Source organism: Vicugna pacos, chromosome X, assembly GCF_048564905.1.
Source record: "Vicugna pacos chromosome X, VicPac4, whole genome shotgun sequence".
Taxonomy (NCBI): Eukaryota; Metazoa; Chordata; class Mammalia; order Artiodactyla; family Camelidae; genus Vicugna; species Vicugna pacos.
The window spans coordinates 14,570,997-14,594,748 of NC_133023.1; the positions used below are offsets into that span (position 1 = coordinate 14,570,997).

A 23,752-nucleotide genomic window follows, 5' to 3' on the forward strand; every position below is an offset into this window, starting at 1 on the left:
ATTATTCTTTCAAGAAGCTTTTTACAGGATTATGGTTAGGAAGCTTCGCCATAAGCCTGAATATAAATAGTCACCGGATTTGTAGCATGGGGTCCTTTGTGCTTGTTCTGAGTAAGGAACCATAAGATGACTTTCCCCCTCCCAGAAATCACAGGGCAGAAGGGAAAGACCAAGGGCATGTACCACAAATGAGCAGTCCCTGGTGTAATCCCTGACAACGCACGACAGCTGGGCCAAATCCATTTGATTCAGTTCGACAGTATCTAAAATCTTTCTGCTCCCAGTAATAAGTAGCTCCAGCCCAAGATCCCTGAGGGAAGTGCTCCTGATGTGTGGGATCGGCAGGTTGCCTGCTGGGAAAACAGGGGTGTCTGCACCTCACCACACCCCCAGATGCCCGCATCACTGTCACAGCACAGTCCGAGAGGAGTGGCCAACGGGAAACGGCAGACATCTATCATTAGCCTCACAGTGGGCGGAAGAGCAGACAATCAAACTACTGCTCATCGCCTGGGGGGTACAATTCCCATTACAGGCGCCACGGAGGGGGTGGGGGTCTGTCCCCAGGAGCAGCAAGAGCTGTTCAGCACTATTTCTTCCTATAGCCTGCTGCTTTGGTTGCGAGATTCAGGCTGCAGATAGGGGAAAAATGATCCTTACCCTCACACTACCACTCTTCAGCAATATTCTAGTTCAACTTCCTGCATAAAGATAAGAACACTGAAGCCCATAGTGACTACATTCATTCATGAATGGATAGATGGATGAATGGATGGATGGATGGATGGATGGATGCATGCATGAACGGCAGGGAAATCAATTGGGGGAAATCCTCCATGGGGGCCAATGAAGCCCTGATTCCCGCACAAAAGGAATTTTCCTTCCTGTGAGAAGCAAAAGGGACCAGAAGAGCCTGACTATATTTGCCACTGTTCTTAGTTAGGTAGCGCCACACCCAGGTCGGTGTGCCCCTCCCAATTCCACCCATATTTACGCAGAACCTATCCTGCATTGCCTGAGGACCTCGGGACAGATTCACTGGTGAACAAACTTCACCCTTGAGAAGCTTCTACAACAAGAGAGGAACGTACAGAGCCTGCCTACCCCCTGCTTAGAAATTGAGATGCTTATGTCCATGTTTCTATATTTACAGAGAAAAAGGAATGTGTCCCTTTGCAGTAAAATGAGGGCTATGGATGTTACTAAGGGCTTATAATTTCTGCTCCTAGAGAAGTAATAAAATGGGACAGACACCTACCTTCTCCCAGCCAACACACACTCATCTTCTGTAGGCCTTGGCTCTAGGCTGAGAACAAACCCCCTGTGTACCTCCGTGACCAACTCAGCCAGCTCTGGAGCCCGTGGCTATGTCCCCAGAGAGAACAGAGCTGGGACCAGGGCAGATTCACATGGGAGTGTTTGAGAAAGGCACAGTGAAACCACTTAAAACAGTTTGTGTCTGTGTGTCCTGCAATTCCCAAGTCTTCACAATCACCAGCATCTAACTGGGTTCAGGGCTCAAAGAGGTAGTTTCTAGCTTTTAGCCCTGTTGTAAGTTGGGAAAGCAGCTCGGTGAATTTCAGTCTCTCCACCTCCACCCGATCTTACACACATTGCCTACAATTGTAAGGCACTGAAGAGGATGCCTGGGAATACAAAGATGACTGTGCTGTCTGGGATGCCAAGATGTTTAGAAAACAGGCACAGCTGTTTTATCACACTTTGCTTCATTGCATTTCACAGGTATTGCATTTTTAGTGTAAACATAACTTTTATATGCACTGGGAAACCCCCAGATGCGTGTGACTCACTTTATTGTGATATCCACTTTATTTCAGTGGTCTAGAACCCAACCCAGTATCTCTGAGATATGCCTGTAGGGCCTACTTACCATTGTTGAAGTTTCACCCGCCAACTGTACCAAGAAAGGGAACTACAGACTCACCAAGTCTAAAGTCTACTTCAGGGTATGAGTAGCGAGACAGAAAACTCCATTTAAGGGCTGCAATAGCTTTTTACATCCAACTACCTTTTGTTACCTAACCTCAGGCAGAAGCACGTTGGAGAGGCAGGTGTGACCAGCGCATGGGAGAGGGAGAGGCACATGGGCAAACAGAGTCAGCGTCACTGCTCCAAGAGCTGTTTTAGCATTCTTTCCAGAAAGAGAAATGGACAAATCAAACTTTAAGGAAAGGCCCACATCTCTACATGACTAAAAGTTCCCTCAAAATGTATTCATACTTGGTAGGTTATATGCTTCTGGGAATTCATCCGTTTCTTCTAGGCTGGCCAATTTGTTGGTAGATAATTGTTCATGATAAGTCTCTTACAATCACCTGTATTGCTGTGATATCAGTTGTATCTGAAATAAATCATTTCTGATTTATTTGGGTTCCCTTCCTTTTTTTCTGGGTGAGTCTAGCTAAAAACTAGCCAATTTTATTTATCTTTTCAAAAAACCAGTTCTTACTTTCACTGATCTTTGCTATTGTCTTTTTTAGTCTCTATTTCATTTATTTCTGCTGATCATTGTTATTTCCTTCCTTCTACTAACTTTGGGCTTAGTTTATTCTTTTTCTAGTTCCTTGAAGGCATTATGCTAACTGAAATAAGTCAGAGAAAGACAAATATTGTATGATCTCACTTACATATGGTATCTTAAAAAAACACAACGAACTCATAGACAGAGACTCATAGATACAGAGAACATACTGGTGGTTGGCAAAGGCAGGGGGTAGGGAAGAGAAGCAAAATAGGTGAAGGGGGTCCAAAGGCACAAATTTCCAGTTATAAGATAAATAAATCCTGGGGATGTAACATACAGCATAGTGGCTATAGTTACCAAGACTATATTGTATATTAGAAAGTTGCTGAGAGCAGACCTTCAACGTTTTCATCACAAGAAAAAAAAATTGTAACTATGTGCAGTGACGGATGTTAACTAAACTCACTGCAGTAATCATCCTGCAATATACACATATATTAAATCATTTTCTTGCACACCTAAAACTAATACAATGTTATACGTCAATTATCTCTCAATTTTAAAAATGTATTCAGAAATAGTTAAATGAGAATTTCAGTATGAGTGCTTTCCCCTACCTAGGGGAAAGCATTTTGGAAAATTTTTAAAAACTAGAAAAATATTAAGATAGTTCTTAAAAGGGTTTAAAAATTGAGATATAATTCATTTAAGTGTACAGATCTTAATGGTACAAGTCAAATCATTTCGACAAATGCATACACCCACGTAACCCACACTTCTGTCATTGTACAGAGCATTTCCATCACTCCAGTGGATTCTCCTGTGTGACTTCCCAGTCACTCTACCTCCAAGCAACCACCAATCTGATTTCTATCGCCTATGATTGGTTTTGCCTTTTCTAGAACTTCATGTAAATGTGCTAAGACATAGTTTTACCTTTTGAATATTGCTGAAAAAAATACAGATTGCTTTTGGAAAAACATCTTTTTCTATTAGTGGAATTACTGGAAAAAATATTTTTAAGGGAACCACTTCCTGACGGCATAAGCACTTACACTATTTTCCATTTTAGTTGCTTTAAAGAACCATCCCAGTTGATTTGGGGACATGGAAAGCTGGTTGTACCAAATATAAACAAGTGTTATCTAGGTCCTAAATGCCTGAGCCCATCTTTCCCTCCAATTCCTATGTACTGTCTGATTACCTCTTTCGGACAGGGCCAGAACATTCCATACATATAGGAAGTTGATTTTCATTCCCTCCCTTTGTTCTTCTGAGAATAAGGCTATTCCATAGGAGAGGTGTCCCTCAGAAGAGAAATCTGCAGGGTAACTCAAAGGGAAATGATTTAAGAAAATATACACGATTTCTATTTAAGACTTAAGCAAACTCTGTCCAGTGAGACAGAGCAGCATCTGTGATTTTCCTGACAGGAGAAAGGGTTCCTGGTGGGGCTCTTACAGACATCCATTAGCAATCCCGGAAAGTCTTGTCCTTCAAAATAGCTCCAGGCTAGTCTACCGGTCCCCAGATTCCTAAATGACTCTAGGCTAAGTTCTTACTATCATTCCAACTTGCAAATATGAACAAATAATAAACCAAGTCAGAAAGATAACCTTTCTGATGAATCAAGATCCTGAAGTTTTATTCTGTTACTATTTCCAGATGAACAACTTGTCTATGGGGATGCATTAACCTTAGAAAAGCTATATGTGAGGAAACTTTGAATGGGTGTTTCTTTAAAAGTTCAGCATGGACAGCAATATAACTTTTTATCTCAACCCCATGTGATTGCATCTGCCAGCTCCTGCTTCCTGCACTCCACACCCGCTCCCCAAGCCTCACGGATCATCTTCAACTTCAGAGCAAAGCTGTACTAACATCCTGTCCTCCATCCTCAAGACTAGCCCTGCACCTTACACAATACAAACTGTCCTTGCTGAATTAATCTATTCTTATCTTCCACACATCCAGTTGAAATGTCACCTATTCTAGGCAGCATCATCGTCCCTCTCACCGAGTACCTTTGTTTTTAAATTCCTCTCTCATATGTCAATATCATTATTTTCCACTTAAATCTTGGGTTATTAGTTACCTTCTTAGCTGAGTTTATCTTACCCTCCCAAACATGTTTCAAAGCAGAGTTCCGTTCAATAAATCTTTAGATCTCTAAAAACACAGTTTCTTTCACCAAGTGAGCACTCAAATATTTGATAAATCCCATACCTATGACAATCTATTATAAATACATTTAAACTTGCAAAGATGTTACTTTTATATGGCTGTAGCCTGTTTTGTATGCTGTTGATTTTAACTTAATCACCATTTCTTCTAAACAAGGCTCCCCTCTAGTACCCTTTTTAATGGAGGTACTAGGGATTGAACTCAGGACCTCACACATGCTAAGCACGTACTCTTACCACTGAGCTATACCCTTCCCTCCTCCTTAAAATGACTGCTCTACCATCTCTGTGCACTAGGAAATCAGAGACGTACACCCCGAAGTTATTTGGAGAAATAACCGTAGAGCAGCTTGGGCTCTTTAGATGATTAAATTCCAATAAACAAAATTTTACATTAATGTTATCTTTTTTGGAAAAGGGATACAAGTTCTTCTAAAGCAAAGGGCACCTTAATGGGTTAAGAATTTAAGTATGCTTTGATCACCTATTAATCAGTCACCTTTTAAAGGAACTTGACTTCTCATGGGCAAGCATAAAACAAAAGGCATCTTTTTTCACGTGCAAGTCCTTAGAATTCTTACACCAAAAACGAAATGAGGACAACTGCCCATCCACACCCATAAAGGTTGTCTGATTGAGTTACAGTTTTGAAGAATTTCAAGGACCTCTTTATCTCTAGCTGAGAGAACCAAATCTCCTTCCATGGACACAAGAAGTAAGATGCCTACATTTCTGGGAAATGCAAGTAACCTTCTTTGCAAACGACAAGACCAAGTTAAGCTCTAAGTCAGAAACTGCAGCCAGCAGTGTCTAGCCAGCATGACTGGGGGACCACAGGGAAACCAAAAAGCTAATCACAAAGAACAAATAATAGCCAGAATCTCTGAACATCCCTTGGGTCACCACTAGGAGAGACCAGATGAGACCAAGCTCATCCAACATAAGAAGTGTGGCTCCTTTCCCAGGCTCCAGATAACATAGACAGGAAAACAAAGAGGTTTCAAAGCACTTTGAAAAAAAAAAAAACAACAAGAACCAAACACCAAAAAACAAGCCAATTTCAAAACTTCAGAGGCCCTCAAATGCCATTTCCCCTGGTAACCCTGTCCACAGGCCATCTCTGTTCTTTCTATCAGATCTTCGCCTGTAATGATCAGTCCTCCCCACTCTGGACAAAAATGTCACAAGTATGTAATTACATGATTTCTTAAAAAATACCTCCCAGGGATTCAGCCTGCTAGCTTTCTTTTTGAATTGGCAGCCTAGTTCCATTAATATCACAATGACTTTCTTCCCTCTCACAGCAGACCACGCCCCCACCCCCCAGCCAGGAGGCAGAAGCACGGTAAGCACTTTCTAGAGCAACCTTCACTTTACCAACTCACTCACCAAATGGAGACCACCCCACACTCCCCATTTCTCCTCTAAGCCATGCTGCACAGGCCCATCCAAGCTGAGTGCGTGAAGTTGTGACTTCTGCCAGAAGAGCTGTTCGCCCTACCAAGGGCCAAGGCCATGTCCACACAAACCTGCTTTGGCTTGTTGCCCTTACTGTGAGCACACAAGTTCGTTAAATAGCACAAAAAGATATAAGGTTGAAGAGGATGCATTAGTGGTGAGAAGGGATATGGTAACAATTTGAAGGTTTAAAAAAAAAACAGTGCTAAATGAGGTATAGACAAGACAACCAACTAAAAGAGATTGGGGGTGAGGGACTGTAGCATTTTAGAAGAATTATTAACTCCACTTGCTTCACTTACCCTGTTATCAATCCACTTTAAAGAAACCGATGGGAATCAGAAAGAATGCATTTTGGACTTGGGGAGGATGGAACTCAAACCAGCAAACCCATAGTTAAGGAAAATGCCTTGACCCTATGAGGCTGTGTGGACAAATGGCAAATGAATATACATTTTTATATTTTAAGCTAAGATTACATGTTAAGATACACATATATCAGTTTTTAGGAGTCTCTACTTGATTCAACTGTTTCTAAAAGCCAGTCCATACATTCAAAATCCTCCTAAGAGTTATCTCTTGGGGGGTAGGGTGGAGTACAGGCATTTGTATGTGTATAGCTTTGTAATACTATAGAATTAATCTACTAATCAATCAATCAATCAAAATATAACATATTATATATACACACACACACATAATACAGTGTTATATTTTTATTAACCAATAGATTGATTCTATAGTATTGCAAAGCTATTATTATGGTCTCATCTCAACCTGTCCCTGTGATTTAAGGGTTTTTGTTTATTCGGGATATTTATTTTGTTTTTAGTCTTCAGTGGAATTAGACAATAGCTACCCACTGGCATTTATTCAACATCCATTATAAAAGAAAAGGACAGATTTTTATATTGTACAGTGACAATGGCCCAGGATCTGACCTATTACAAGTAAATTGGAACAACAGGAAAATAAATTTTTGATGATATAATTTTTAAAAGATGGATTAAAAGGTTAACCGTTAGGCTTTGTTTTACATAAATAGCACAGGCTTCACGGTGAGTTTTCCTTTTTCCTACCTGGGGCAAGCCCCGATGAAGCGGAGCCCTGCCCTGCACGGGCAGGGGTGGAAGGAGGCTGGGGCCGGAGCGTAACAGCCCTGCAACCACTCCTCTCCTTTAGTGACCCACGCTCAGCTTCCCTGGAGCCAACAGGTGAGAGCAGGCAATATCTCCCAGAAATTTACTAATAATTTTCCTGATCTTGATTCGTATTTCTTCAAACAACATTAAAGGGAAAATCATCTTCTATGACATAACCATTTTCAATTCTTGTTCCCTTTCAGACTTTAATCACGTGAAAAGAGATAGATTTTACACTGCCATATCCTAGGGTATGCAATTCTGGGTTCTGATCTGTTAATTTACTTTGAAAAAAAAACCTTTTTCATACTTCCATTTATTCATTTACTTATTCAGCAAGCATTTATTAAAGTACGTATTAGGTTTCAGGCATTATTCCAAGTACTTTGAATATAAAGATAGATAAAAACCAGATCCCTGCTGTGGAAAATCTCTCAGGTTAGTAGAATACAACAGATAATTACAATGCACAGTAATAAATACAGATTTAAAGCCTCTGTGTTTACATCTTAATGACTTCACAATCTTCTAGCTGGATAATATAACTTACTTCACATAACTATTCTCTTTCTTGATGATTTTTCACTATCACAAGCATTGCTGCAATTAACATGTTTCACATACTTTTTTCTGTTAGCTATTTTGCATGGATAAATTCCTAGCAGTGAGATTACTGAGTCAAAGGGTATTAATTAAGATTTTTATAGTTCTTGATATACCTTGCTAAACAGCTTCATACAAGGATCATAAAGCTATACAAAGTCACCAGTTCTTCTAAGCACTGCCAAGTCTTACCACTAAATATTTTCTTAGGATTTTCAAAAGGAGGTGCTTATCATTGTCTTAAGTTGATTATTTTTAATGGCAGGGCAGAACATTTTCTCAATGGTTAAGATTTTTATTTCCCCTTGTGGGATGAGTGCTTATGGCAGATTTATCTATCCTTACCGTTATTACAGTAGCTTCCTAATCTACTGTCATATTTTACATATATAATTACTTTTCATCATAATTTATTGCAAATTTTTTCTTGTTTGTTGTCCTTTTTCTTTAGCTAAACTCACTTCAAATCAAACCAGCGTTAGCTCTCTTTTATTATTAGTCACAACTGTTTATTTTTAACTCTGGAACTTCATCCATGGTTTCGGTCTTAAGAAATATGTCCTTCTACCATTGCATAAATATTCTATTCTGTTGTTCATTCGTTTTTCACTCATTCAACTTTCTACAAATGTCTCCTACGTGCCCTTCTTGGCACCAGGGATACAAAATGATGAAATAATGCCATACTAATACGAATTATCCAGAACTGGGGAATAGGCAAAGGGGTTATGGCATGTCCTCCCAGTACCACGCTGGGAACCCCATTAACTGATTCTCTAGGGATGTGTGTCTTTACTTGACACACTAGTTATTATTTATGAGGATAGTTTACAACTCTGTTAGCGCAGATATTAACTGGTATAAAACCAAAAGCGATGCAAGTGACTCCTGTCAGATGACGATGAAAATAAACTTTGACCAGCAGAGATGCGAGTGATTTATCCCCTAGAAAAGGTAACCCCAAAGGTTACAGTCTCGCTGCCTTATAGGATACTAGTGTAGTTTTGCATTTAACTTAGCATTTTCTACTTCATTCATTATAAACACTTGGTTCTTCTACAGTTCTCTTGGAGCCAGCCTTACCATCTTGCAGATGCCCTCCTTAATGAGTTAAATAAAGCTTTGATCTCTGCTCACTTTACGTTTATATGAGAGTCAAGAACTCTGGCTGCTAGCATCAGCCCTGCCACTTCCACCCATGTCACAGTTCACTTAACTGCCTCCTTGACTTCCAGCTTACTTTTTTTTTGTAAATCATGGGTTTTTGTAAGGTCAAATGGTATTCAGGAAACCAAAGCAATCAGATAACTGTATTTCTATACACAGATATATGTGTTGAATCAGAATGAATGCTCGGATTCTAAGTCTAAAGCCCAGGATCCCCCAGGCCTGACGGGGTGGAGCCCAAAAAGCCCGTGCCAGCATCCAGTGGGACACTTCACCGGCAGGGCTGGCTCCGGGCAGTCGGGACCAAGCAGGAAGGAGGGAATGAAGCACCGTGGAAAGAATAAGACCTGACTTCGGCCCTCAGCCCTGCCTCTTCTTGGCTCTCTTGAGCCTCTTCATCTACAAAATAAAGTGGTTATGAAGAGCCAATAGGTCAATGTGTAAAGGATCTTGTCACGCCTGTCACATGCTAGGTCTTCTCTAAATGTCACTTCTTTTCCTTCCCTCTGAATACACAGTGTTCCTCATGATGAATACTGACTCCGTCCTCTGCAGATGGATCAGGGTCACTGTGGATACCCAGAGCCTATGAGCAACTGAAGCAGAGGAGAAAAGCTGAGGCCTCAGGTGTGAAATTTCAGAGGTACCTAGTATGCTGTTGGAAAGACAATAGCTTTAAATGGCCCCACATCTGCTCTCAACGGGCTTGGTGGCGTGCCTCTCTGGAGGAAATTTCCCTGAGAAGAGACTTAGCTAGATGATGTCTAAGGTTTCTTGAGTTCTAACACCCACCACAGCCTGGCCAACCAGCCACAGGTGGGTTCTGACAGCCCACGCGAGGCCACCACACCCACCCACCTGGCCCACATACCTCTCCCACCACCTCTATGATGTCGCCGACTTTCAGCTCAAGCTCATCATCGTTCTGGGGTAGGTAGCTGAACGCCACCTGGCACCGGCGCCTCCGTCGCTCACCTGGATGGGAAAAGCGAAATATTTGGATACAGCTCATCTCAAAATTAGATTTTAAAGAGAGGCGTCCTAGGCATGCAGGCAAATTAAGCTGACTTGTCTCAAATATGCTCTCTGGGACATAGCTAGAGGCATGGCAGCTCTGGTCTCTGAGAGAGAGGCAGGAGAAAGCAGAGCAATGCTTCTCGGTCTTTTAAAGCTGCTGGGTCAGAAAGGCATGGATATGAGAAACCGATCCGTTGGTGCAGAAGGCAAAACCCCACCCCTGAAGCGCGAGAGCACAGTGTTGCCTTAAACGGTTTTCTGTGGATAGGGCTTTGGATTTGCTGCTGGTGATTTTGAATGAGAGCTGATGTGATATGGGAGAGTAAAAAGAATGGTCTGCTTCAAATGCTAGCAAGGCAGAGGAAATTTTCCCCAAATGTGCAAAAGAAAAGATAAAGTATCCTGGCCTTTTTCTTACTCATCATCACCCTTTCACATGCTGCAACTCAAGGCTGATAAGCAAAGGCTGATTAGATTCCAGCCGGCTCTAGGTACCGTTTCAACCCCACAGAGGTTCAACAAATCCACTTCGGTCCTCTTCCCTCTGTCCCGGGGGATCCATTAGCAGGATCCTGGCTGCTTATACAGAACCAGCCCAGGCAAATCAAATAAAAGCCAGGGCCACTCTTCACTTGACCGAAGGACACTCAAGGTCACAGCATCTCACTCACCTAGTGTAGCCCAACTGGGAGGCCCTGGCTTAGAGCTGGTAAAAGTACAGATGCAACTGTCCACTCTGCAGACATGCGTTGTGGGGAGAAAGAACACACATGGGGTACGTGTGATGGGGGTGTGGGAGGGGGCGGGGCAGAGACAGACAGACAGACAGCAGTGGAGGCCAGAGCTGGGAAGAGGTGGAGAGGAGAGGGACTGAGACCTGTGTTGCTCAGAAGTCTGTCACTCAAGGCTTGACCACCTCACCGCATTCCTTCCTGTTAACACAGGGCCTAGAAAACCAAAGGCATCAACGACTTCAAGGAAATACATTTAGAAATGCTGGCACTGTTTTTGGATACTGCCTACAGGGATTCTCTTCCTTTTCTAATCTTTCCCTGAGAAAGCAAGTTCCCACAGGAGTGGTCACAGGCCACACTGTACAGCGTGACATTGTACAAGGGGGAGGCCTTGGCTGCATCTGATCCGTGCTCTTGGATCAGTATTTTTCAAAAGCCAGTGGCCTCATTCTCTCTGGTCCATTTTTCTCCACCTGAACCTCCCTAAGGAAGAATGGAGTTGAAGAGAGAGAAGAGCGCAGAAGTTCAGAGTCGACATCTCGTCTAATCACACCCTTGGTGACGACATGGATACACTCCACCCCTTTGTGCAAAATCACGAGCCGCCTGGCCTTGATGAGAACAGATGCAGAGCTCTCTGGCCAATTCCTAGGGGCTACCCGCACTGTCAGAGGGCAGAGGAGGGCAACTCTGGACGGCCTGGCTCTCCCAGGGACAGAGCGCCCACCCCAACTGGCTCTCCCCAGGTGGGAAGTCGGTAGGAGCAGTACTGCCCAAAGAACTCCACCAGATTCCCTGGCTTCCAAGACAAAGGAAGGTAGATCGAACACTCTGTCATAAAGGACACAGACGTCTCATTGTAGCTGAGAAAGTCCAGATGACAAGGTGATCTTGGCTCCCAGCTCCTCCTCCCTGTGACTCTCCTGCCCCCGTATACACCTCTTAGGATGAAGTTCTACAATAAACTTTGAAGAGCTTTATTTGCTAGATGTTAAAAAACAAACCCTGCAGACACAAATCTGGACATGAAACAAGTAAACATGACATGTCTGAAACCCGACACTCATAACCCACAGAGGTCACCAAAGTCCTGACCAAAGTGACTTAAAAATAACATCTGAAGACCTAGTGTTAACTGAAATCATAAAACTTAGTTATGTGTAGGTTCACGTCGTCACAAAACCCTCTGTAAAAAATAGCAACGAACCCAACACTACACAAATGGCAAAGAAGAGGCGATATATTCTTTAAGAAAAGACGAACCCAGCTCAGGATCTGGAACAGAATAATATTTCTCTCAAACCACATCTCTCCACCGGCCTCCTATAAAGCCCTGTCTGGAAGCAGGAAGAACAACATACTAATTTCTCTCCGCCAGGCTAGTCAATATTTCTTAAAAGCCTCTAAGAAAGCTGTTCAGCTGGTGGCATGAAGACCTATAAAGCACACTGCCAACATACAGGACCAAGAAAAGTGAGCCCTACAGGGAGGTATCCAGTGGTTGTGGGTGGGAAAGGTCACGTGACCTGACCCCAAGCAGAAACCATTCTTCCCTCTGGCACACGGATAGTTTGTGATCTTTTCTAAAGCGCTTCTGATACCCTTCACCCTAACTCATCCTGCCAACCACATGAGTTAAAAAGAAAAAAAGCCAGAATGAGTAACCATTTTACAAATGAGGAAAGTGGGGCTCAGTGACTTACCCAAGGTCACCAAGCTAGTAAGTGGCAGTATCTCCTTGGCCTGAGTTCAGAGCCTTCGCTCCAATGCTGGATGAACCAATTTAGTTCAAATTTTGTCCCCAGTTTTCTGCAATTTGTACTTAACTTCTTCCCGCAACATTGCATAACACAGCCCCAGGGCTTCTCCGTGGTTCTTTCATTACAGATAACTCCCAAACTCCTGTACCACTGCTCTCCAACCTCACCTTCTGCAGGTCACTGTTTCAATCTTGTCTGCCAGTTCCACCCAACCTAAAACCCAGTCTGGGGCAGGGAGATGTTTGCCATTAGGAGACACTGAATTTCAGCAGCCTCCGTCCTTCTTAAATCTAAGGGAGTTTAAGGATGTCATTTGCCATTTTTTCCTCTCCTGGCATTTCACTGATGTTTACCAGCTGATCTTGACCTTCCTCGAGGACGTATGTAGACAACAATATCATCTTCTTTCAATAGCTGGTAGAAATTGGAGGGGAAAAAAATGTATGACTTGCCCAAGGCTATGGTTTGGAATTCTTTCATTTTAAGCTACCACCTTCATGTCCAGAGGCCAGTCCACATGAACTCAAGTTAATACATTTCATTGAGTTTTTTTCTTTTTTCAGTATGTGTATTTTCTAGGCAGGACCACTTAACTCCTTACACATAATTTTTTTTCCTTACATATAATTGAAAGAAGTAATGGACACAAGTTTTATGGAGATTGAAGCAAATGTATATGGGCAGATGGCTTACCAAAAACGCACGACTAGGGCAGACTTCCCAAGGCATACCTGATACGCCTCTACTTTACTGCCATGTTGTATGACGGCCACAAGACACGCACGCGTGAACACGCGTTCATCTAGAGGAACACGGCACACACAGATGGCGAGGCAGACACGCCCAACTCTCACGAGATCTCATCACCACCTTTCATTCATGATCAGCTTTGTTTAATAAAATAGTAATAGCTAACATTTATTGAGCACCTACTGTGTGTCAGAGACTACCAAGCACCTTATATGCTTTTGTCCATTTAGTTGTCGCACTGAGCCTCTGGGATAGATCCTGGACCTCCTTTCACAGACAGGGAGACTGAGGAGGCACAAAGAGACTTGAGCATTTTACCAGTGGTCTTGCACCAAGAAAGTGCTAGAAGGGCCTGGGGTTTCAAGTCAGGAGATGCAACTCCAGAGACTGCCTCCCCTGTCCGACTATTCTTAAGAAGAATTCTCGGCTCTGAGTTTTGAGAGTACAAAAGGGGCTAGTTGGGCTAGCCTGGTACACGGTTAAGATGTGAAACCGAGAAGTGAAAAATTCGCAAATCAGGAGTGTTGCCTTACAGCTGCTGGGAACTGGGGCCCGTATTTTAATGAAATGAAGCTGGCTGGAGGGGGAGGAAATGTCGTATATTCACAGTCTCTAAAAATGACATAGTAGAAACTGAAAAGGGTGCCATGACCCAGCCTCAGAAAAAGCACACACATCTGTATTTCAGAGCCTTCCAGAGCCTTACGACATGTGAAAACTTTACTAGGTCAATTCATTCAATGACCACAAAAATATAACAACAAATAGTGCCGTGATTGAAAAAATCTTTGGGTCAACTGAAAACTTTCAGCACTCATACAGTCTATTTTTCACATTCCACAGCCTCTGCGACAGAACAAGAGTATAACTATGAGGCTTTAAATCACTTGATATTACCAAGGAACTCACTAAGTTAATCCAACAGATCCCCACCATGTGCCTAGGGAACACAGCAGGATCCTGACATCATTTAACAAAAGAGAAAACATCTATAAAATCAAAGAAGAATATCAGAAGAGGCCCCTAATTCTCAGGGTTACTTCTGGCATTTTCTCCAGACATGGCCTGGGGACCACCTGTGTCAGGATGCTGACATGCAGGGCAGACGTACAGAACCGCCCCCTCTGAGGTTGAGGCCAGGGACCTGACTCCACAAGTGACACTGCCCACAAAAATCTAAACCTCACCAACGAATCAGAGCCACTAATTACAAATGACAACAGGAAAACACTTCGTGGGAACAAGCGGTCTCCCTTTGGAGGATGCTAACCAGCGGTTCTCAGTCTTGGCTGCACATTGAAATTACCTGGGGAACTTTCATAAAACTACTGATAACTTTCTAAATAGCAGCCCCTGAGGAACTAGGTCACCATAGAAAAATGACTTTTTCCCAGGCCAGGGCAAAGAAAACACAAAGCAAGACTGGAATATCTGGTTATGCCGCAACTGACCAAGTCCTCTAACGCTTCAGTGGTAATTTCAAAAGGATATAAGGATCAGTTTGATGGGGCTCCCACTGGCTAAACTGGGGACAATAACAGCATATACTGAAGGGCTTACTCATTTCAACAAAAAATTCATGAGCCCTTAATGATATATTCAATAGGGAGCAAGGCTGATAGTTAGCTAGAGGGATGGATGGTTAAGATTGGACAGGTAACTAATGGCCAAGAGGGGAAAGCTCTTCTTTACAAAAGAATGTCAACTAATAAATGTAGAAATGATAGAAACAGAAAATCACCTTTTTATAACCAGAATCAATTGTTGCTAAAACCACTGGGTGAAATCTTGATGGGGCTTAGGATATTTACAGAGTCTCAAAGCATCTCCTCACAGATGACTCAGTTACAAAAGGAAATGGTCCCCTTCATATGAAGAAACCTGCCAGACACAGCCTGAAAGTTCACGTCACCAATGATGGGACAAATTGACATCAGGTGCCTCCTTATGTGACATGCTAAGAAGGGCTTAGCATCACCTTCAGAATGCCCCTGCCCAAAATGTTTAACCTAAATCTGACTGCAAAGAAACAACCATGCAAATCCAAAATGAGGGACAGTTGACAAAAACTGACCCTTTAAAAACAATCTTTTTAAAATCAATATCACTGAAGATTTTTAAAGGTTAGGGGACTGTTTCAGATTTTAGAACAGTAAAGAGATACAACAACTAAACATAATGCAATCCTTAATTGGATTCAGGGTTTCCTTTAAAGGTTATAAAGGACATTATTGGAAGAACTTGGGAAATTTGAATATGGACTAATATTAGATAATAGCATTATATTAATGTTACATTTCCTGAGTGTGTTAATTCTATTGCAGTTACATAGAAGAATGTCCTTACTCTGAATTATTTAGGGATGAAGTGTGTTCTGTTCTCTGTAACTTACTTTCAAATTGTTTAAGAAAAAACCAAAAGGCATGTGTGTGACACACACATACAGACACATATATACACACATATATTACATACAGTGAGTGAGTGAGGGAGAGAGAGAGGGGGGAAAACAAATGTGGCAAAATGTTGACAATGGGCAAATCTAGATGGGTGCTCATTGTACTGTTGTTATAGCTTTCCAATACATTTGAAATTCTTCCAAATAAAAATGGGGGGGAAGGAAAAAAAACAGATGCCTGGGCCCCACCCCTAGATTCTCTGATGTCACTGGTCTGGGGTGCAGCTTGGGCATCTGAATTTTAAGAACTCCCTGGCTAATTCTAACATCCTGCTAGGGTTGAGAGACATCTAGACAGACCAGTTGTTCAAAAATGAATGGGACACTTCCAGGACCATGACATACAGGTCCTATATTCAGCTTCTCCCAAAAGGGAGAAAACTCATACTTATTTGGCAGTGACATCCTAATACATAACTCAGGGGAATGCTGCTGTGCTGGGATTTTTATTTCACAGACCTTTGGGACAGTTGTACTAAGCAGTCTCCATCTGTGGAAATGAGTTCCTGGGGGCCCTGGGGTGGGAAGACGGTGATCTCTGCTACTGTTTGTGAGCAAACACTGCTAGGGGTGCAGCCACTCCCTAAGTTACTGCGCAGTATTCCAGATTCCTGAAGAAGCTGTTTTTGAGTCAGAAACATCAGTTTATGCAAGGGGCCAGGTTTCCTATTCCAGGATAGAAAAACAGTACAAAGTGAATCAAATAAACATGAAGAGCCACCCTGTATACTCAGGACATCCAGTGGATGCTGGGTGCAAGGGAAGAGAAAACAGAATTACTGATCTGGTGGACTCAGCATCACACTCTCTCCTGGAAACATTCTCATGAATCATCTGTTTCCAACATAATGTAACTCAGAGGAAGAGGAGGCCACTTCAGAGGATGATGGCAAGCCAGAAAAAAAAAAAGAACTCATGGGTCTTTCTTTACAAACCTCTCTTGGCTGTGGCTGGACTGTGGCAGTGGAAATGTACAGTATTTAATTAACCAGCGCTGCCTGGTCCCTGGAGATGAGCCTGTGTGATTCTCCAAGGGATGTATATAATCAGCATCTTTGCAGGGCTGAAAACAGTAAATCCATTTGCCTGCTACTTCAAAGGCAAGGTTTATCTGAAAAGCAGTTAGAGCAATGGCAGTGCTCATTTGCTCCTAACTCCCACAAGAATACTGGAGAAAAGTGTAGAACCAGAAAGGAACCACTTATTAGGGCCTCTGAGCCACAGAGGGCCGGGAGGGAGGCAGGTGAAATCAAAAATCACATAAGGAAAATCAACTGAATCTTTTTGGTGATAAAGACAACAAGCATTGACTAGGTGTCTGTCTGCTGTGCGCCAAGAACGTGCGAGGCATGTTATCTGCCTCTCCTCAAGTCCCTGGACCAACCCCGTGAGATGAGTGGTGCTGGCTCCATTTTTACGGATGGGCACAGAAAGCCTGGATAAATTGTATGAGGCGTATGTGTAAAATAAGTTATGGTGTGTAGCTGTCTTCTTCTGCCAACCCAAGATAACACCAGGAAGACAGACTGGGAATGTGTTTCTAGGGGACTTTGTTTGGATGCCAAGCGAAGGATGAGAACTTTATGAGAACCTGCCCAGAGGAGGTTTCTGGGCAGAGAAGTGACAACAAGATGTGAGGAGGACAGCGATCTAGGGAGAAGTGCCTGGTGTCAGGGGCATGCAGGACAGCTTGAGGGAGGGAGCCTAGAAGCAGGCAGATGGCCCAACAGAAGACAAAGAGAAAGTCTGAAAAACATGGTGGAAGGAATCAGATACACAGGGAAGGAAAGGCAGATACACAGTATCATCATCAGTTGATGTGTCTCGGTTGACCCCTTTAGGGGCCAGTGACCCTCTCTGAATTGTCTTTAGGTCCTGATCCTCTGAGGACCTAGCTCAGAGCCTATTAGAGAAGACATTCAATCCATTCTTGATAAATGGATGGATGAATGAACTAGTGAGTACCTAAGTACCTATACTATATTCTGTCTGGGGGTCATGGTTTTGTGAACCCAAATTCCCAGGCAGTGAGAGAGGCACTGAAGAAGGACTGGAAGGATGGAGGGGAAGACTTAAATCCTCAACTCAATGTTAAGCAGGGCAACCACCAATGTTTGATTAAAAGCCAATGCTGAAATGGTTAAGATGGTAAATTTGACGGTATGTGCATTTCACTAAAAAAAAAAAAAAAGCCAGTGCCACCTTGAATTGTTGCAGGGATGGGAAGATGGCGTCCCCTGGAGTCTTGCCACTATGTTAAAGATGTCTCGTTCTCCACCAACACCGCAGCCCAAAGCAGCTGTGATACTAAACAGTGCCTAATATATTCCTAACTGCTCTCTTCTTCCAAGTTTAGGGTCCACTGTCAATTACACCAAACAGTAGAGCGGGGCTAGATCTGAACAAGAAATTATGTATATTCGATTTTAAATTTAGTCCTCTTAAAAGACAGAAAACACTTGTTTTAAGTAGGCAGAGATAAATGTGTAAGGATGTTCAAGGCAGCATTGTTTCTAATAACAAATGAGGATGTGCGCAGAGATCCACACAGGAAATAACCTGAAAGTCCACTGTGAGGGAATGGCTTCATTAATCATGGTTTATCCCGGTCGTGGGAAACACAGCAGCCAATTAAACCAAGCAAGCAGCTCTATGTGTAATGACGTGTAAAAGGTGCCCGTCATACATTAGGTTAAAAGACCAAATCACATAATATGCATCATATGATCCTAACATTGCAAACACACACACACACCACCTCCCTCCCTCCTTAACCTCCACCATGGATGATTTATTTATTCCTATTACCCAGAACCTATCAAGAGTACACACTCAACAAATGTGTATTAATGAATAAATGGATTCATTCAAGAGTCAACTGATATGTGAGGGCCTAACATAATGAAATGAATGAGAGAAAGAATGCGTGCACGAACATGCTTGTGGAGGCACCAGAGTAACACGGAAGGGTCTACACAGTCTCCACCGTGAGGGCCCCTTCTCTGGGTTCCCCTAACAACCACTGCTTTTCTCTAGCACTGCCCACATCCCACAGCATGTAAAATCTCTCTGAGTGTCAATGTGTGTTCTTCTCCACGCCTTCAGCTGCGACACCTCTCAGCTTTCAGGCACACCTTTTTCAAGAAATGCAACTCATTTACCAACACCCACGTGTGTCTCATGATGGTTATGTGGCTGCCATCTCATCATGAATGCCCACTCACCATCCATCTGTGAGCCCAGGTGCCATGTATCTAGAAACAGAGGGAGGGACCTGAATCCCTGATCCTTCCTCAGCCCTAGAAACTTCAGAATCTAATGCCCTGTTTAAAGAAGCCACTGAAAGCATCTTAAAGTCAGCCAATTAACATATGACCCCCAAAAAATCGAGTTTCTACTGACAGCATAATTCAGAAAGGGGCTGTCCATTTAACAAGCTGTTTCTGCCAAGAGCAGTTACATGTGGATATTTTCAAAGTTCCTGAGAGCTCCTTAGAAGCCACATCTAGAACTGGAGTGCCAGGGGCATGAAGAACTCATGACGTCCACCCCAACCCAGCTCATAACAATGGTGTGAAGTAGCCATCTGAAAGGACAGATGAGCTCTGATTTTACAGCTCACGGACACATGGCTCACAGTGACATCATTAAGGCACACAGAGAGAATCCTGGGCCTCACAAGCCCAAAGAAACAGACAACCCCGGGGCCCCAGCATCGCAACCACGCCATGCAGCCCCCTTGAGCTCTCTGTCTCAGTTTTCTCATGGATAAAACTGGGATGGGGACAGACCTAGTTTACAGAAGGGCTTGCCACTACCTGCCTCCTGCCCTTTTCTCTATTTGTCTTTAAAATCACGAATGTGTTCAAAGGCAGCTTTGTTAGTCATTCAGACCAGTTCAACTTACTTTCTTCCAGCCAGTCTTCCCGTCCTACTAGAGTGAGAAAAGGAATCACACGGAAAAGCACACTCAGCGACGCCTCTGAACAGCCTCCTGCTTTTCTCCTTTCCCTGGGCTGGTCCCAGTGCTTGGTCTGGCCTTTCAGCATGCCCCTTAGTCCAAATGACCAGACCCACAGCAGACCACAAAGTGTCCCTGGCCCAATTCCCCCTGCCCAGGCCAGCATCCCTCTAGGGGAGGGAGTCTGGAGGTTCAAGAGAAAACCTGATACATAAAGCACATTGCTGCTCTCTGCTTTAGCGAGGCTGATTTTGGCAAAATGCCCGAAAGAACTCAACATATTTATAGAGTTTTGTTTGATCTACTTTTAAACGCTCCATGCAGAGTCATTCAAATGAAATAAGAATACAGACTTTCAAAGGAAAAACTGAAGGAAACTGCTAAATATAAATTATTTGTTGAGCACAAACAAGATTTTTCCTCTCTCTCCAACACACTCCCTCTAACCTATCTATTTTTAAAGGCCTTCTCAAACTTTGCTGCTGACAAACGGATCTATCAGACCGCTAACTTTTGCAGTGAAGGGGGGAGGCAGAGACGGGAGAGGATGAGGGGACAGGGAGAGATGAGAAGCACGGGCATAGAACTGTAACAAAGGTCTACAAAATCCTAGAAACCCTCATCTGGGGTCCATCTCTCTTGCCTACGCTTAGAGAAGTCTCAGGGAGAAATACCCCATCAACAAATTGCAAGTTTCCCAGTTCTCAAAATCAGTACCAAAAAATGGCCCTTGGACCGGGAAATTTAGAGTTAGAGAATGACAGAAAATTCCACATCTCTCTCTTTAGGAAGAGGGGGAAAGATCTTTATTGCAGGTAGTCAAAATGTTTTTTAAATTCTGCCTCATTTTTCATATCATTTCCTTTCTCATCCCCATCAGAATAAAGAGAGGGGAAACGTACGACTTCACAAATTTTCTTGATGCAAACGGGGGTTTTCATCCCAATTCCTTCTTCTGTATCTAAAAGCAGAGCTTCTTAAATGGGATCATGGATGGATTTCAGAGGGGTCCAGACATGGATGGGAAGAAAATTACATCTTTATTTTCACTACCCTCCGACTGAAACCTGGCCTTTCTTTTCACCAGGCGTACAGACAGCAAGCCACACTGCAATTAGCAGCCACTGTAGCTTTTATTTATTTCTCATTCCATGGATAGATATTTTCCTTTCATATCACAGTCATGGCAGCTACCTTGAAATATAATTTACACTCATCCCTACTTCAAAATTATAACAGCTTCTAGATCCACTGCTGGGTCTTGCTATTAAATGCATCAATAAAGGATATGTATTACTTAAGCTTTTGCAATATCTTGATAACTGTATTTCAGTATAACTGGTGCCCTTTGTAATTCTATGGATTTTATTTTCTTCATGCACAAATATTATTCTAAGAAGGGTCTGTAGGCTTCACCAGACTGGCAGACAGGTTCCATGGCAAATGTTTTTAAAAGTGAAGAACTCCTAATCCCTGCTTTCAAGATTATGGTTTGCAAGGAAACTCAAAAGTGCAAGAGGGAATTATATCTATGCAATAAAACAGTAAACATAACATTTGGAGTCTGTCTGTCATACTGGTTCACAGACTTTAGAGCAGCACATCATGACAGAAGGACCACACAGGGCAACTGGACAGGTCCTGATCCACGAATGGCCATGTGGCACAGCGTTCAGGAGGCTACTAGCCAAGTGCCCTCTTATTACCCGGGTCAGTGGCTGGCAAGAGCTCTGCTCTGTCATCTGGCACCTTGGCTCAGCTGAGCTCAATGCCCACTGCTCCCTTTCATGGAGGCTAGCACAGCTAATTTGCAGGCTGACGCCTGCCACCGCCTAAATGTCCCCCCTCCAACTGAGCCTGGCATTTCTTTCCCCTTTGTAAGCTGGCAAAGTTATGGAAAGCACCACAAGGTCCCCCTGCCACCCCTGGATGAAGAGATCACTTGGGCTCCCATGCACCCACAGAGCTCACATACACCTCTTCCTCTCAGTGCTCGTCAGCTGCATTATCTTCTTTGCTTGCGTGTTCCCAGTGCCTGCTGGGCGGTGAGTGCATGAATGTTCCAGGAGGGGAGGGAAGTTTGTGCTCATGTTTATAACTGCACAGGATTTGCCTGGAGGGGCTACCTGAATTCTACTGAGGTCCCATCTTTGTGGTATCACTAGAGGATGAAAGACCCTAAGGTCAGCAAGTCCAACAGAGACCAGGGGCATCTGACCCACTCAAAAAAAAAATAGAAATCAAGAAAACAGCAATTCCACTTTTAGGAACTTATACTCCAGATAACTTACATGAAATGTACAAAGACATATGTATAATGCTCACTGCTACATTATTCAGAAGAGTGAAAAACCAGAACCATTCCAAATGTCCTTCAATTAGGGGACTGGTAATCAAGTTGTGCCATATCTACAGGTGGACTGTTAAAGAGTGGCACTGCTCTAACTGAACCAGGGTAGCAAGAGTTCCAAGATTCTCTTCAACCTAACATAACAAATTGCAGTATACTATAAACAGCATGATCCCATCTGTAATTTTTTGTTTTTTTCACTGATCATAAGTTATTTTTAATTGTAAAAATAAAACCTGACATGGTTAATTAAAACAGTAAGTATAATGACTGGTGAGTCTCATCTCCAATTGCTAAGATGCCCTAGCAACACTCACAATTTCTTACACAACCTTCCAGAAACTTTTCATGCATACGCATGTATACATAAAATTACACGATCATTTTAACTGGTACCTTTTTTGGGGGGAGGGGGAGGCATATTTTAACAGCTCATCTGTATTTTGTTAAACACCAATGTCTGTATCACCATGTACTTAGATTAGGTCATACCACTTGAAATCTCTGCAATTGCTTATGGTTCATCCTAATAGATACAGGCGGAGATCTTCCAAAGAGATAACCACAAAGCAGATCTCCTCTGGGGAATATGACTGAGGGAAGGGATTTTGTTACTTTTTGACTTTAGTTACCATGACTTTCCTTTATTAATTTTTTACACTAAGCATGTACTATTTTTATAACAAGTCTAACAAAGAAAACTTAGGGTGTTCTTAAAACTAAAGTCTAAGTCTAAAAACTTAAAAGAAAGCGTACAACTGAAATTTTAAGAAAATTTGTGAGGTCTAAACAACACTATAGCACAAAAGCTGCCTTCCTGAGCGGGCAATTTTGTGATGATCACAACAAAGCCCATTACTGAGGGCTTCCTCTAGGGGCTACAAAGAGTTGTATTGCCAAGGCCCCTCTAGGGGGTGTCATTCAGAAAAGGATGGGTTTCTAGGCAAATGAGCAGTGCAGACAAAGGGATGAGGCCACCTGTAAGTGAAGCTTTTTAAGCAGACTCTTTTTTTTCCCTCCAAACAGCTTACTGATGCATATGTTATCTCTCTGTTCAAAGCAAATAAAGGCTTTTCCCCTTTATTTAAGCAAGTCCTACTTTCTTTAAAGTGTGGGAGAATAGCAAATGTGCATTTAAAGAAACGGTATCTCGCATTCAGACTTCTCATTTTCCAAACCGATTTCTACCTTTACTCTCCCCCTCCGAGGGATGGAACAGAGTGTCGTGAAAAGTGTAAATTTAAAAATTGTACACCTAGAAAGTGTCAATCTAAAAAATTTGAGGCAAGAAAACAAACATAGATTCCTTCATGGAACAGAGAAAGGAAGAAATGAGGGAGAGGAGAGAGAAATAAATGCACATGAGTTCCTCCAACAATGCTGATTTTTGTTTGTACCACTTACTTGCCTCAGCACTTAGATATCTTCACCTCAACAGGCTTCATTATAAAGTTTTCTATATATTATACCTAAGTAAGTCTCCTTTGCAGGATGAAACTTCCTAGAGGGCAGGAATGGAATTTTTCTATCCTTCTACAGCAGGGGTTGGCAAACTTGTTCTGTAAAGGGCCAGAGAGTAAGTATTTCAGGCCAGTTTCTGAAACAGGCAGCACCCGATTTGGCCCAGGGGCTGTGGTGTGCCAACCTCTGGTCTACAGAAAGGAGTAAAGGTCCAAGTCACAGA

General features: G+C 42.7%; 1 protein-coding gene across 2 annotated transcripts in view; it reads right to left on the bottom strand.

The window, feature by feature from the left end:
* The window catches only part of SH3KBP1 (SH3 domain containing kinase binding protein 1), a 299,175-nt gene that overhangs the window by 138,385 nt on the left and 137,038 nt on the right, over positions 1–23,752 (bottom strand). For both annotated transcript variants that reach the window (XM_031673286.2, XM_006212983.4), the window contains one exon: positions 9,910–10,013. In XM_031673286.2, coding sequence (XP_031529146.1) covers positions 9,910–10,013 — 104 coding nt within the window. The remainder of the gene's footprint in view (positions 1–9,909; positions 10,014–23,752) is intronic.